The following is a 17423-nucleotide window of genomic DNA, read 5'->3' on the forward strand; positions in this document are numbered from 1 at the left end:
AAGCACTGAACTTGGCCAGATATATTTTTGTTTAAATACAGATTGAGTTGCACATGGAGTGCCACAGGCTATTCATCATTACAAGGAATTCAGTCACTGGTCTGAAGCCAGAAAACGTCATATTCTGAACAATTCCTTATAATATTAGCTACCCAGAGCCTAATTCGCTGTTGCATTTTTCTAATCAGTCCATTTGCCTTCTGGTAAAAGGCAAAGTATATAGCTTGGGTTATAAATAAGTACAGCTGATCAGAGCTATAAAAAACAAAGATTGATCTTGCTTGAAAGGTTATATAAGCCAATGCCGATGTGTATATAAGTGGTGGTGGTGGGGAGACAGTACCACAGCTATGCAAAAGTCACAGTGAATTGTAATTTCAATGTGACATAATGCAAAAATATTGATTATAGAGAGAATTAAATGGAATAACTATACTGGATTTTGTCTGAATTACCTTTAATTTAGAACAAATGTAGTTATCCTCACTCCATGTGTTTGTCCTGATCATATTAGCTTTTGGAAGTATGGCTCCCTCTCTCCTTTCCTCCCTTCCTTCCTTCCTTTCTTTTTCTTTCTCTCGTTTGTTTTTTTGTTTGTGTGTAATTTCATTTATTTATTGGCGCCTGACACATTCCTCAAAAGTTAAGTGTCTCTTTCAAACCCTGAAAAATTATTCACCCCTAATATGATTGAAAAGAGAGCCCAGCTTGGGATCCTCTTGGCTATGCATGGTCTACCTTGAGCTCTTATAATAGAAGCCCATGGAGAAAAGAGCAGCTCCCTGTTTCTTCAGCAGGCCTTGATAGCAATCTGCAGAATTATACTGGCCTCAATTTCCATTGTTTTCAGAGGAAGAATGCAAGCATGCTTTTCTTTAACAGATTTTACACATTAGTTATAAAGAAGAAAAATAAGCAGAACAACACAACGGGGAGGGGGGGTTGGGAATTCTACTGAAGTTACTACAATGGTGCCATAACTTTGCAGCCCTTTGAGGAGGAAAACAATTGTTTTGAAAACATTTAAAAAAATCAATACCCACAAAAAGGTTATCTGCCCTATCTTAGAAATATAAGCAAATTATATCAATAATTAAACAAATAAATAGGTTGTGCTGGATGTTGTTACAGTATGTACAGCTAGGAAAGGCTGCTTCTAAAGAAACAGGTGATCAATTGATGCCAAAGATGCACTCTGCGCATTGCCCAATGATATCCTGTCATCCCAAATCGTGATATGCCAATATATCCCACTCTTCCTTTCGGAAGATGCTGAAGAAAAAACACCTTTGCCAGCAGCCTTGGGGCTGTTGAACATAAATATTCTGTTCCAGCCCACATTATGACAGAGATGTGGATTAATGTGACTGAATGGTTTTAATGATATGGGTTTTAGCCTTGTTAAATTGGATTTTAGTATGCTTAATGGATTTTAGTTTTTAAATTGGTTTGGTTTTAACTTTGATTTTGACTGTGCTATGTTTATGTATTTATTCTTCATGTTGTAGGCCACCCTCCAGAGAAGAGCGGCCTAGAAATCGAAATAATAAATAAATAAAATATATTTTCAACTTGCACTAAGGAAGAGATTAAATAGGCTTCTTACTGTATATTACATATGAGATAGGAGACATGAATTAACTTCTGCCATTTTTGGATCCTTATGCACTACTTTTATAAACTTTCTGTCTTACAGCATCCTGTTCTGTAAATAGTGTGAGGTTTTGTTGGATACTCCTACACACATTATTCCTGCTGCATACTATTATTATTATTATTATTATTATTATTATTATTATTATTATTATTATTATTTATTAGATTTGTATGCCGCCCCTTTCCGTAGACTCGTAGACTAAACATTTATGTATTTATTTATTTATTTGTTTGTTTGTTTATTTGTCAAGTATGTATAGGATAGTAGTTTGTATAAACATAAGTAAAAAGTAATGATAAAAAAAGGACAATAGGACAGTAGGACAGGAACGGTGGGCACAATGGTGCGCTTATGCACACCATGTTTATGTTTACACATAAACATGGGTACTAGAGTAGGATAACAAATTCATATGAAAAAACAAGATTACACTGTAGTTAAATCTAGTTAAATGTAGTTAGAGATTAGTCTAATATTAAGAAGTTCTACAAAGAAACATATTTTAAATTCTACACTTGTTCTTTCCTAGCAACAGATTATAAATACATTCCAACACAACAAACGCTTTTTAAATTTACTTGGAGATGTTTTGCTTTTCCCCTCTGCTCCACTGTCAGCAATTTAATTGTACCTTCAAGCTCATCAAAGCCATATGTTTGTTTTTATTTTTATTTTAGCATGTCTTTTTGGCCAGTAGAGACCAGATCATTATGAGATTCCAAACTATGAGCAAACAAGTGGAATAATTATACTTTATCTGCATTTACTTTGCAGGAAACCCACAGCTTTCTATATATAGTGGAAGCTGAGTCAGTGATTGAAGTAGAATACTAGACATTACTTCCATTAAAACAATTATACCCTACTAAATTTTAATATCTGTTTGACCAGATTGCTATTCCATCTAGTCATCATTATCTTCAAATGTGCATCAAAGAACAAGAGGGCATGTTGTTTTGAAGAATAAAAGATCAACCAATCCAAGGAAGTCAAAGTTTTCTAATAATCCCCAGGAGCTGGAAAAGTTAAGGAGGCTTCCTTGAGGAAATTGAAAGCTTGTTCTAATAATAATAATAAAAAGACTAAAGGAAGCACAGAAAATGTGTCAGGGGACATTAAGGAATGTGGAGACAGACACAGAAACAGAGACGGAAAAAGAAACATACAAAGCGAGTGGGTCTGAGGAATTTGTGGTTAAAAAATATAAAAGGGAACAGTAAGAACTTATTTAAATACATACCAAGTAGAAAACCACTTCTTTACATGGTGCATTAATTAATTTATGGTATGGCCACTTAATATGGATGATGTTAAAAGAAACTGGATAAATTCATAGAAAGCCGACTCTATTGAAAGCTATTGATCTTAAAGACTCACTGGGTTACATTGGAATTGGGGACAGTGTGTCTCCAAAAAACAGTCTCAAAGGAAGGACTGTGGGAGATGAGGGATGTCTCTGTGTAATGAATAAACCCAAGTATGGGAATAGTAGATTGGACCCTAGTATGGTGGGAGAGGCATGTGTTATAGACTTTCCCGGAATGAGCACCACTGGCTATTATATATAGTAATATCACAGACCTAGAAGACAGTTGAAGAGAACAAAGAAAAAAAAGGGGGAGAAAGGACTAATTGGAAAATCCAGCTTAGTGTAGTGGTTCGAAACCAGGAGACTATGAGGTCTAATCTCCCCTTAGGCACAAAATCAACTGGATGACCTTGAGACAGCCACTCTTTCTCGGTCCTAGAAAACAAGCAAAAGCAAATGACTTCTGAAATCTTGCCAAGAAAACTGCAGGGATTTGTCCAGGTCTGTGAACAGGAGTCAACATTGATTCAAAGCAATGATCTTAGTTGCTGTAAAGTTGAATGTTGGATGACCAGGCACAGAAACAGACAGGAAAGTGATTGAAACTGGGAAATGCCTTCTACCGCACGAATCCCAGTGGCTGATAAGGTCCCACAGAGTTGGCCTTCTCTGGGTCCCGTCAACCAAACAATGTCGTTTGGCAGGCCCCAGGGGAAGAGCCTTCTCTGTGGCGGCCCCGGCCCTCTGGAATCAACTCCCCCCCCCAGAGATTAGAACGGCCCCCACCCTCCTTGTCTTTCGCAAGTTACTCAAGACCCACCTATATCGCCAGGCATGGGGGAATTAAGACATCTCCCCCAGGCTTTCTTATATTTTATGTTTGGTATGTATGTGTTGTATGGTTTTTAAATTGTTGGGGGGTTTTAATGTAATTTTATTATTAGATTTGTTCCATTGTTATACTGTTTTTATTATTGTTGTGAGCCACCCCGAGTCTTCGGAGAGGGGCGGCATTCAAATCTAATAAATTGGATTGAATTGAATTGAAATGGCCCTAGGTCAGTCAACAGCAGTGCTGATTTACCCCCAGCCTATCAAGTTCTCAGAAGGCGAGGGCTGGGCAGCACAAGCAAATGACAGCTAATGACTTAAAAGCCAGCCATCAACACCCCCCAGTCAACGTCTTTAAAAAGACACTTACAAAAAGCACTATAAATACTACACACAGAACAGCACACATTCTGCTAGAGGGAAGTTCCCTGAAGAAGGGCTCCAGCATGAGTCTGAAAACTCCAAAGAAAAAGCCTCTGGTCCCAGTGATCGACCCAGATTTGATCCTGCAACATTATCCTGGGACACGTATATATGCTTTCATTTGTAAGAATAAAAGATGACCAAGTTGCAAAAAAAGAACCCACACAAGTTGAAAGGGGGATTTAATCATGTTCATCACAAGGGCCTTAGCCCGTGATGACGAACCTATGGCAATGTGCCACAAGTGGCATGTGGAGCCATATTGGTGGGCACATGAGCTCAGGTCCGGTGCACATAACCAACCAGCTGATTTGGGGGCCTTCTGGGCCCATTGGGAGCTGGGAAATAGCCATTGGTAGCCCCCAGAAGGTGGGGGAGGCCGCTTTCACACTTCCAAGGCTCCTAGAAAGGCTCTGGAGCTTGGGCAGAGCAAAAAAAGAGGGGGGGCCTTCCAATTCAATTGGAACTTGGCAGGTGGGCCATTTTCTGCCTCTGGAGGGCCCCTGGAGGGTTGGGGAAGGCCGTTGGCAAAGGCCACTTCCTAGAAAGGCTCCAAAGCCTGGGGAGAGTAAAAAAAGGATGTGTCATCGCATGCTGGGAGGTAGGGTTACATGCACTTTGCAACTCATAGAATTATGGCCTAGGTAAAGCAACCCCAATCTAGCCCACAAAATCAAAAAGAATCTATTTCATGACTAGTTGCACTGACCTCACTTTTCTATCTCAATGCAAGTTGCCAGAACAGCTACTCTCAGCTGCACTTTCCTCTTCTTTGATTTATAGCCAGCTTTGAAGAAGGGGATAACAAGCATTCATTCTGCCTGTGCATTTCTGAATTCCTCTTCACCACTTGATTTCCCTTGCTTTCAGTTTGATCCACCCATAATCTATTAATTCCTCTACTTTCACTCCATTCTTGTCTCCCGCTTGCCAGCACCAAACAGACAACTGGTTGGCTACAGTGAGAAACAAAACACTAGACTAGGATGACTTAGATTAGATTAGATTAGATTAGATTTATTGGATTTATATGCCGCCCCTCTCCGCAAACTTGGGGCGGCTCACAACAAGGTAAAAACAATACATAATAAGAAATCCAATACCCACCAATCCAATTACAATTTTAAGCTAAAAAATTCATAAAAAACAACCCCAGAATATTAAAAAACAAGCACACAATCAATCTAACACCAAAACAATATGGGCAAGGGGGAGATGTTTCAGTTCCCCCATGCCTGACGGCAGAGATGGGTTTTAAGGAGTTTGCGAAAGGCAAGGAGGGTGGGGGCAATCTTAATCTCAGGGGGGAGCTGGTTCCAGAGTGTCGGAGCCACCACAGAGAAGGCTCTTCCCCTGGGTCCCGCCAGACGACATTGTTTAGTCGATGGGACCCAGAGAAGGCCAACTCTGTGGGACCGAACCGGTTGCTGGGATTCGTGCGGCAGAAGGCGGTCCCGGAGATATTCTGGTCTGGTGCCATGAAGGGCTTTATAGGTCATAACCAACACTTTGAATTGTGACTTAATCTGGCTCTCGTATCGATATGTACTTAACAGACTTATCTGGGGCTGTTGTGATAATAATCAGTCCCAGGGTGCCCAGGCAGAACTATCTTCTATATATGCAGATATTAATCAAAGCAGCATTAAATGATGTGTTTCAAGGAATGCATCACTTGATATCACCTCAGACAGAGCTTGTTCATAATTTTGAGGTGAAAAAATCAAAGAACGACTCACAAAATTCTCTTCAAAATTCTAAATGGCTCTATATCTGTGTGGCTAGCGGTATTAATTCATTCCCTGTAACTTTCTTCCACGTTATTCAGAATATGCTTTTCAGTAATGAATTCTTGAAGACAAGGAAACGCTACCTTATGTTAAGCAGTTGGGTTCCTTTCTATATAACAAAAACAACCAGAATGTGCCATTCTTAATGTAGTCACGTCTAATAATAGTTAACATGTGAAACTTTTCATGGTGTGGAAGTCAGTACTGTATATACTTAAAAACACATGGACAATTGATTGAAGGATTATTCAGGCTGTGCAATCTAAAATAAAATAATTCACTAGATTGAAATATTATATCCTATGGAAAACAATATGTACAGGTGTTTTGCATATTACTAAATGCCATACGTTTTGATGCACTATCTGCTAAAATAGAGATTCTAAAATAGAGATTTAAAAATTATTATTATTATTATTATTATTATTATTATTTATTAGATTTGTATGCCGCCCCTCTCCGTAGACTCGGGGTGGCTCACAGCATACAATAAAACAAATCATAACAAATCTAATAAATTTAAAAAACATTTAAAAACCCCATTATTAAACCAGACATACACACAGACATACCATCCATAAATCATATAGGCCCAGGGGAGGGGGGAATGCCTCAATTCCCCCATGCCTGATGGCAGAGGTGAGTTTTAAGGAGTTTACAGAAGGCAAGGAGGGTGGGGGAAGTTCTAATCTCCGGGGGGAGTTGGTTCCAGAGAATCGGGGCCGCCACAGAGAAGGCTCTTCCCCTGGGACCTGCCAGATGACATTGTTTAGTCGATGAGACCCAGAGAAGGCCAACTCTGTGGGACCTAATCAGTCGCTGGTATTCTTGCGGCATATTGCCAAAATCTCTCTCACACACGCATCCTCTTGCAAGATTTTGCTTTCTGTACATGCGCAAAAGCAAAATATCACTGGGGGGTGCACACGTGCCCGCTGGCAACCTGGCTCCATTTTCACTACCGGATGCAGTGTTGTCCATACTGGCTAGCAACCCAATACTGACCCCCACTCTTTGGTCTGTGCCTGCCAGCAATTTAGCTCCTTGCAGCAAACAGCAGCAGAGTATGATTAGCACAAACCGCTGATTATCTGCCTCCCAACCCTCAACTGATTGAAGTTGCCAGCAAGCCCACTTCCTAAAATGAAAGTGAAACTAAAGCTGCACGGAGGCAAATTGCTGCAGGGAGAAGCAAAGGCTGAAACTGGCTGTTTGGTTTTTGCTGCAAGGAGGTAAGTCAATAACTATAAATATCTATAGAATGTTCAAATTATTAGACTTATTTTTTTAAAGACTGCTTTATTATTGTTCTGACCAATCTAAATGAAGAAGCTGTTTAAAATAAATGCTTGATCTGAAGAGGCCCGGTGCTATTGTATCTTCTTTTAAATAGCAGAGAATACTTCCAGAAAGCCACATCAATTTTAAAGATCTGTAAAAGTATAATCTGAAATGTCCTGTTTTAGTATTAAGTATTAGTATTAAGATAAGGCAGCTTAATTAAACCCTGACTTAGTCATGTTTGGAGTAGATCTATTTAAATAATTGGGAAGAGTTAGTGTGATTACATTTAAAAAAACTTTCTGGGATTAATATACTGCCATAACGTACATTTCTCCAATTCTTTCCTATTTATATGGGTCAGGCACACATGCACAGAAATACACAGCAAACAGTATAAATCATCTGTGCTGTTTGCGTTGCTGTTTGGCAAATTGCTGGGAGGCAGAGGCCTTTTTTCTTTGTTTTCCTCCCCCAAAGCTAAGGTACGTCTTATACTCCGGTGCATCTTATACTCCAAAAATATGGTACCCTTGGTTTGCGTATGGGTGGCATAGGAAAATCCATTCTGAGCTAAGGAAGAAGCAATCCTACATATTTTCCTGAGCCAAATGGTTATCAGGCATTTTAAGAAGCACCCAATAGGTGCAATAAGATGTCCACACCATATCCAAAGTATCTTTGTCTATTTTGGATCTGAATAGTACACACCTTTGCAAAAGGAGATGCATTTTTTGTATTCGCAATCCATGCAAAGATTTGACCTCCACCTTAGTAAACTTAGTGAACCCAAGCCAATTTGGGGCTCAGCATTAGTAGTTCTCGTTCTAAGTTTGAAAAATACAGCTACGAGTTGCTTAATTATAAACTGTAAATTAACAGATTAGTTCATTCACTGCAAGACTCCAGACTGAAAGAAATGGGATGCACACTGACCATAATCTGTATTTTCCGGCTCCCAACAATTAGATGGCCAAAAATAGGGTGTCTGCAAAACAAAACAAAGAAAAAAAATGGACAAAGCAACACATGATATATATTCTGAATGTCCATTTTTGAGTCACTGTGAGATGGACAGCTATACAATATGATAAAATTAGCTATTCTTGGAAATTATTGATTGAATAAATTTGCATATTTAAATAACTGTGTTTATTAATTTATTAATTTCATTCTGTTTAAATACCACCTTGTTCTCAACAGTTCCTTTTATTTGACAATGTTAAGGCTGTGAATTTTTGATATTTATTTATTATTTATTTATTTATTAATGAGATTTGTATGCCGCCCTTCTCCGAGGACTTGGGGTGGCTAACAGCATATAATATAACAATACAGTACAATGGCAAATCTAATTAAATTTAAAATTACAATCTAAAAATCCAATATTTAAAAACAATCATACCAGTTCAATCATACAACATATATCTCATTTCGTTAATACCTAATTGCCCCAAGCCTGGTGACATAGGTGAGTCTCAAGACTCTAATGGAAGGCAAGGAGGGTGGGAGTGGTGCAAATCTCCAGGAGGAGCTGATTCCAGAGGGCCGGGGCCCCCACAGAGAAGGCTCTTACCCTAGACCCCGTCAACTCTGTGGGACTTAATCGGTCACTGGAAATATTATTTTTGTGTTGAGATTGTTGTGTTGAGAATTGAGATGCTGTGGGCGTGGCATTAAATGCAAAAAAACACCCCACTTCTATTAGCACTCCCCAATTTGAAATTGTGTAAGTAACCTAATATTTAAGCTGAAATCAGTTTCTTCTATAAATAGGAATTCTTGATCTTTTCTAAATATTTTGTACTGTTCTTGAATGCAAGGACTTGCCTGACTGCAATGAATAGCTTGAAACTAGGTTTTAGTTGCACCTGCTTGTCAAAAGGTCCTAGCCTATATCTGGAAGTTGAGGCATGCCAACTTTTTGTTTGAAACTAAAAAAGAAAAGAAGTCCAGTTTCCTTGACTGAACTTCCAGACAACTGTTGCTGGCTCACTGAGAATCTTCACTGACATATCGCCCTGATTTGTACTTTTTTCATACAATTAATCTAGCTATGGGTTAGAAGAAAAGCAAAAGCTGTAAATAATCTGTCCATTAAAAATATAAACAGTGATTCTGGTTATGAAAGGCCAAATGTATAGACTTCCCCAATAATATTATTTCCATAATTCACATCCACTGGTAATATTTTCTAGTTCTAATTATTATAAATCAGAATATTTAGGAAGCATCAAGTGAGGGACGATTATAGAAACATAGAAACATAGAAGACTGATGGAAGAAAAAGACCTCATGATCCATCTAGTCTGCCCTTATACTATTTCCTGTATTTTATCTTACAATGGATATATGTTTATCCCAGACATGTTTAAATTCAGTTACTGTGGATTTACCAACCACGCCTGCTGGAAGTTTGTTCCAAGGATCTACTACTCTTTCAGTAAAATAATATTTTCTCATGTTGCTTTTGATCTTTCCCCCAACTAACTTATTGTATTGACATAATATTAAGAGACTCTCTGTGGGGAAAATATCTATACCGGACAGAATGAGGTATATATTGACTAGACCGGTGCCAAAGGTGGCACGCGGAGCTATATCTGTTAGACGCGAGCTGTTGCCCTACCTCAGCTCCAACGTGTATGTGTGCGCTGGCCAGATAATTTTTGGCTTACACAGAGACTCTGAGAAGGAATTTTTGGCTTCCAGAGAGCCTCCAGGGGGATGGGGAGGGTTTTTGTACCCTCCCCCCGCTCCAGGGAAGTCTTTGGAGCCTGGGGAAGGTAAAACATAAGTCTACTGGGCCCACCAGAAGTTAGAAAACAAGTCATTTCCAGCCTCCAGAAGGCATACAGATGGGCGGGGAGAGCTGTTTTTGCCCTCTCCAGGCATTGAATTATGGGTGTGGGCACTCACACAAGTGCAATAGCAGGCATGCATGCTCTTTTGGCACCCGAGAAAAAAAGATTCGCCATCACTGGAGAAGACCATCACTTCATGAATAGAATTGCTTATCGTTTGGGGTGAATAACTCTAGTTATTAATTAAAGTTTAAAAAACAATGCTGTAAAAACTTACTTGGAACCGATAAAAGGTACCATCATCCTTCAGGGTTAGAACATGATCTGAGATAGGAAAGAAATAACCATGGGCTGCCATAAGAGTTCCCAAATGAAGGGCTTCCACTATACCAGAAAGAGACAAAAACATTGTAATATTTTATGTTATGCATTTTTTTTTTCTACTTGAACTATGTTCTGTTGTAGAATTTTCATGCGTCAGTGACAATTTGGCTGATTGGAATTATAGAGGAAAATTCCTTCTTACAATTGATAGAAATCATAATAATATTAAAATAAAAACATTTGCCATCACTGTGTATAAGCAGTAATTATGCAATGATGTCTCATGTAAGGCTATTGTCATGATGACGTTATAATGCATGTGTTGTCATTTGCCCTTGCTTTCATGTCTGCACCTACAATCATGATTTTTTAAATTGGTACCCTTGTGTCCACTACTGATTAAGAACAGGAGGCAACAAGAGAAATCAAACATTACATTGTATTGAATTTAGATTGGAAAAACTGTATAAAAAATTATCCTGTCTTTTATTTTTCTGCACCAAAAACCTTGGACATACTAACATAGATGATAGAAATATCAATGTTTATTGGTTTATTCACAGTTTAGAAACATAGAAACATAGAAGATTGACGGCAGAAAAAGACCTCATGTTCCATCCAGTCTGCCCTTATACTATTTCCTGTATTTTATCTTAGGATGGATATATGTTTATCCCAGGCATGTTTAAATTCAGTTACTGTGGATTTACCAACCACGTTTGAACAGTAAACAATGGTTCATTTAAACTCAGAACAATAAACACATTATAAAATCAGACATTGTTATTCCACAGACACAAAGTGCTCTAAGAATATATTTACAAGCCCTTTCTGCAGCCAATTAATAGGTTTCACAGTCTTTAAATTTGTGTCTGTTGGGATAATCCACTCTAATGTTCACACAGTTGCTCTTCGTGGGTTATTTAAAGAAATCCCTCATGGATGACCTTCACTGTTAGAACTCTGCTGCAAATCCCAAGTCCAAGGCGGCTTCAAACATAACCCACTTATGAAGAGGCAGAATCATATAATAGCGAAAAGGTTGAACTTGGACTGAAGAGATCCATTTGCAAGTCCTTTCTCAACTTCAAAGCTTGCAGGGTGACATTAGAGCAGTTATTTTCTTTCAAGGTTTGTAGAGATAACATTAGTGCATCTTGCCATGTGTGCTTCCAAAGAGGGGTGGGAAATTGAATGGTGATGACGAGGAGAATACAAAATCATTCATAAGGCAGCTCCATGCAAAAAGCTTTGTGATGATAAAAGGAGTTAAATGAGGCATGTGCAACAGTCATTTCTAGTAAGAGCATATTTTTAAAAAATACTATCAGAAAATAAGTTGATTGCAAAGTACTTCGACTATTCTGGCCAGCAATCTTGGGGACACATTATTGTTGTTTTAATAGCAAGCTTAAATACTCCCACCCCGACCCTCTGGAACCAGCTCCCCCCTGAGATTAAGATTGCCCCCACCCTCCCTGCCTTTCATAAACTCCTTAAGACCCACCTTTGCCGTCAGGCATGGGGGAACTAAAACACCTCCCCCTTGCCCATGTTGTTTTGTTGATTGATTGCCTGTGTGCCTGTTTTTTATATATACTGTTTTTTATGAGATTATTAATTTAAATTGGAACTGGATGGGTGGGCATTGGATTTGGTATTGTGTACTGTACTGTTTTTTATTATTGTTGTGAGCCGCCCCGAGTTTGCGGAGAGGGGCGGCATATAAATCCAATAAACCTAAACCTAAACCTAAACCACCAGCGAAGGGCTGCAAAATTTTTATTACCACACTGTGTGTGTGGCTTATTTTGTGGGTGTGGCTTGCCAGCTATGTGACCAGGTGGGAGTGGCTTGATGATCATGTGCCTGGGGATGGCTTAAAGGTCATGTGACTGGTTTAAAGGTGGACAACTTGACGTCACTCACATCAAGGGTTAGGGTTAGGGTGCCTGGCCTCTTCTTGCCTCAAAGAGATACAATTTCCCTACCTATTTACTATTACTGAATGTCCAAAATATACTATTTAATTCTATGTATATTATTATTATTATTATTATTTATTAGATTTGTATGCCGCCCCTCTCCGTAGACTCGGGGCAGCTCACAACAATAACAAAGACAATATAAAAACAAATCTAATAATTTAAAAAACACTAAAAACCCCATTATTAAAAGCAAACATACACACAAACGTACCATGTATAAACTGTATAGGCCCGGGGGAGATGTCTCAGTTCCCCTATGCCTGACGGCAGAGATGGGTCTTAAGAAGTTTACGAAAGGCAAGGAGGGTGGGGGCAGTTCTAATCTCCGTGGAGAGCTGGTTCCAGAGGGTCGGGGCCGCCACAGAGAAGGCTCTTCCCCTGGGTCCCGCCAAACGACATTGTTTAGTTGACGGGACCCCGAGAAGGCCAACATACGTATTACACACAGGCACACAAAAATATAAATTATCTACTATAAACTGTATGTGTATGTACAAACATACATGCACACACAGCTCTTCTAAAATTATACACATTCATCATCATTTACTGCAACAGGAAAAACATACCCAGAGCCCAGGAGGGAAAAAAAGAAAAAAAATCAAAAATTTTCTACCGGTTCTGCATACCTGATCATACCTGTAGGAGCCCGTCACTGACTCTCACTTAACAAAGCTAATGCATATTCAAGAAACTTGTTCTTTTTAGTTACTGCTCCCAAATTAAAACTGAGCCTGGAAGAATGTGGAAATATGCCACAGGGACACTCTACTCGGTGTGCATTTGTGTCCCCTCCATTCTGATCTTAAGCACAGGGGAAGGAAATCTCTAAGTAACCGCTTTCTTCTAAAGATGAGATAGACAGAGCCGGATGGCAAGCACTGCATGGGACAGGAGATCTTCCTCCATTTCTACTGTCTCTCCCTCCCTTATTTAGAGTTCCATCTGTTTCATCAGGGCTTGTAAGAAGAAGAGATTGGGGGAAAAGAATTGCCATCTCCTCCTCCACCACCACCTCCTCTTCTCCAAACCTGTCTGGGCATATGGAGAGAGTCCTGCAGAGTTTAGCTATCACCCCTTTTGAGAGGGCTTAGAGTGGGAAAAGAGATAAGAGGCACTGGAGGCGTATTGCTGTTACTGTTAAGACATGACTGTGAATTAAGCAAGCAAGCCAATAAAACATAGCACTGAAATTATTCAGCCAAAGTGGAGAATCTGTTGTATTTTTCCTCAAATGATGGAAAGGTTAGTTTTCCTACTGCCAATTTCAGCTACACTGCTCAATATTGGGAAATCTGTACAGAAGGGGGTTGTGACCCATCTCCATTGTTCCAGAAGGCTGACATGAAATTTTCACGAAGGCAGATTCTGACTGAACATTAGGGGGGGGGGGAAATCCTAACAATACAAGAGTGGAATCAATTATTTTTATAGTGATGAGCTCTCCTTCACTATCCAACTAGATTTATGCCGGAGATGCTTTACGTGAAGCCTCTGCATTAAGCAGCAGGATAGACTGAGTAGCTTAATGGCTTCTCTCCTTTAGGATTCTATGACTTATCATCATAATAATAACATAGATGATTCAGGTTGGATCCCAGGTATCTCAGGTAAAGAAGACAGTTCACTATTAGATTTCTTTTGATTATGGTAAAGTAGCTTTTCTCAACTTCATGATCTTCAGCAAACATAAGCCAACAGTGAGAAATAAAATTTATTGTTAACAAGCCTTAAAAGGATGGATAGTCCTAAAATAATCTAATACAATTTTCAGATTTCTTTTTTTTCCTTTTAAATTATTTTCTAGGTTGCAGATAGTCTTTATTTACTAGTCGCTTCATTTAAAGTTAAAGTTACAGTAATGTAAAAGTTACAGTAATGTAAACTACCAAGCTTTGCAACCAATTTTATTACCCTTGCAGCAATGGTGAAATCCAAAAGTTTTTCTACCAGTTCTGTGGGAGGGGCTTGGTAGGTGTGGGGTGGCTTGGTGGGTGTGGTAGGTGAAGGATACTGCAAAATCCACATTTCCTCCCCACTTCTGTGGATAAGGATATTGCAAAATCTCCATTTCCACCTCACTCTGGGATCAGTCAGAAGTGATATTTGCCACTTCTCCAAACTACTCAAAATTTCTGTTACCGGTTCTCTAGAACCTGTCAGAACCTGCTGGATTAAATCCTCTGCTTTGTAGCATCCCATTTGATCAATACCCAGGGCTTTTACAACTGATGCACATTTACAATCTGTGTCATGTCTTGCAAAACAATCACAATTTCTATGCTTGACAACTGGCTTGTAAGAAGCAAAGTGTCAAGGCTCCGTCTAACAAACCCAAGCAAATCAAAACTTGAGACTTGGCTCTTTCTCAAAGGTCTTCTTTAATGAGTACATCATATTGGCACAGCTTCAATGGAAAGCCAAATCTAAATCTTTCCTGTGGTTTCAGTACAATTATACTATGAAATAACCCTATACCCAAGTGACACAGGTCATATTGATTAATTGGGTTAATTGGTGGAATCTTCAGACACTCCTTTCCCAACCTTATCTCTTGCCAGTAGAGATGACTTTGGTTCTCACGGGAAAGCTGCATTCCAACTAGTGTTGGGCGAACCGAACTTGCACAATTCGGGTCCATACCAAATTTTGCGGTATTCGGCATGCCGAATCCAAACCCAATTTTTTTTTAAATTCATGCTCCGGTTCGGCGTTTGTGCTGAGCACTGCGAAGCGCCACCGCCCGGCTGTCATCTGCTGAGAAGAGGAGGAGGAGCTGGGCGCCGGTGGCGGCAGAGGAAGGCGAACACTGGGGAGGTGTCGGCCGAATGGGAGGCTGGGAGGGAGGCACAAAAGGAGCTGGGGAATCCCACAAAGGGATTCCGGGGCGGAGCTTTGACATCATGTATACTGGCAGATTGTTAAGTACACCAAGGTGATCACTTCCTGGATTCCGGGGACGGAACTATAATAATGGAGGGAGGACAGAATCCAGGAAGTGATCACCTTGGCATGCTTAGCAACCTGCTGGTATACGTGACATCAAAGCTCCACCCCCAGAATCCCATCGTTTTTTATTTTTACGGATTTTTTATTTTTATTTATTTTTATTTTTACGAAAAAGGACGCCACAGTGGCGCCGCAAGCAAAGGGAGGTCCTTTTGTGTATAAATAATTTTTTTAGCAACCTTCCGGTATATGTGATGTCAAAGCTCCCCCCCCCCCGGAATCCCTTCGTGGGATTCCCCAGCTCCTTTTGCTTGTGGCGCCACTGCGGCATCCTTTTTTGTAATTTTTTTTTATTTTTACCTGAAAGGATGCCGCTGCAGTGCAGCAAGCAAAGGGAGGTCCTTTCACATAAAAATTTAAAAAAATTACATGAAAGGACCTTCCTTTGCTTGCGGCGCTGCTGGGGCATCCTTTTTCATAAAAATAAAAATAAATAAAAATTTAAAATCCATAAAAATAAAAAACGATGAGATTCCGCGGGCAGAGCTATGACGCCAAGGACCGTTCGGAGTTGGGGTTCAGGTTTGTCTGAACTCGCTGAACCCGAACACCATTGGGTTCGCCCATCACTAATTCCAACCTCTTTCCCCCACTGTGGCAACTGAGGACCAATAAGATGCCTGCAGCCAGGTTTGGTACTAAGTGGATAAAAAGGTAATGGAGAATACGGAAGTAAAATTGAAAGTCACTATCAAAAGAAATAATGGGTAGTGATGTCATAAGAGATTATTTTCCACTTAGCAACTGTGGCACTTAGTAACAGAGTCAATGATCCCACTCATGGTCACTAAGAGAGTACTACCTGTATTTTTTCAATTTCCTATAAAGGAAATTGAATTTATTATCAGAAATGAGTTTATTATCTTTATTAGTAAGTTTTTAATGTGTTTCCTAAGCATTGTACATAATGATATAAGCCATCAGATAAATTACTAAAATAACTGTATGCTGCAGAGAATAGTCTTTTTTCCTCATTCAAACATAAGTACCTCTCTCTTAGTAAGGCATCACAGAAGGAACACCTGGAACAGGAGATAGAATAGACTCTTTTCATATTGAAATTCAGCTAATAAATACTTGAACTGAAGCCCACAATTACAGTTCCAGAATGACACTCTGAACATAATGGAACATATTTTAAATAATGATTTCTCAGAAATATAAATATAGCTTTCATTTCCAAAATACAAATATAGCTTTTACTTCATGCTAACTGCTTCACTATAGCAGTTAACATGTTTATTTTTACGTGAAAGGACCGCCCTTTGCTTGCAGTGACACTGCGGTGTCCTTTTTCGTAAAAATAACAATGTTTATTTTTATATGAAGACCTCCCTTTGAAGGAGCTGGGGAATCCCTCCCACGAAGAGATTCCAGGGATGGAGCTTTGATGTCACCAGAAGGTTGCTAAGGACGCCAAGGTGATCACTTCATGGATTCCATGAAATCCAGGAAGTGATCACCTTGGCGTCCTTAGCAACCTGCCGGTGATGTCAAAGCTCCGCCCCTGGAATCTCTTCATGGGAAGGATTCCCCGTTCGGGTTCGGGTTCGAGTTCGGGTTCGGATTCGGTCACATTTTGCAAAAAAAAGTTTGTCCAAACTTGCCGAACCCGAACATCGTTGGGTTCGCCCATCACTAGTCATCCATCATTTCAATTTTTAATCTAGTTAATCTCAAAGAACTATAGAAGCCTGAGTCTAACATGAAAACTCAGATGTTTGCTGTGGCGAGAAGGGCGTTTGCACAGGTTCGCCTGGTGTACCAGTTGTGGCCCTATTTGGACAGGAGTCATTGCTCACAGTTGCTCATACCCTCATCACCTTAAGGTTCAACTACGGCAACACTCTCTACATGGGACTACCTGTGAAAAGTGTTCGGAAACTTCAGATTGTGCAGAATGCGGCCGCGAGAGCTATCATGGGGTTACTCAGATTCGCCCACATCTCTCCAACACTCCGTGGCTTGCATTGGCTGCCAATCAGTTTCCAGTCGCAATTCAAAGTG

At 39.8% G+C, this 17423-nt stretch overlaps 1 protein-coding gene across 3 annotated transcripts in view; it reads right to left on the reverse strand.

The window, feature by feature from the left end:
• Window positions 1-17423, reverse strand: part of RGS7 (regulator of G protein signaling 7) — a 225059-nt gene that overhangs the window by 48051 nt on the left and 159585 nt on the right. For all 3 annotated transcript variants that reach the window (XM_070740653.1, XM_070740662.1, XM_070740670.1), the window contains 2 exons: window positions 10373-10479; window positions 8228-8279 (listed from right to left, as the gene is read on the reverse strand). In XM_070740653.1, the coding sequence (XP_070596754.1) occupies window positions 8228-8279; window positions 10373-10479 (159 nt within the window). The remainder of the gene's footprint in view (window positions 1-8227; window positions 8280-10372; window positions 10480-17423) is intronic.

The sequence above is a fragment of the Erythrolamprus reginae genome, chromosome 1 (genome assembly GCF_031021105.1).
Source record: "Erythrolamprus reginae isolate rEryReg1 chromosome 1, rEryReg1.hap1, whole genome shotgun sequence".
In the NCBI taxonomy this organism is placed as follows: Eukaryota; Metazoa; Chordata; class Lepidosauria; order Squamata; family Dipsadidae; genus Erythrolamprus; species Erythrolamprus reginae.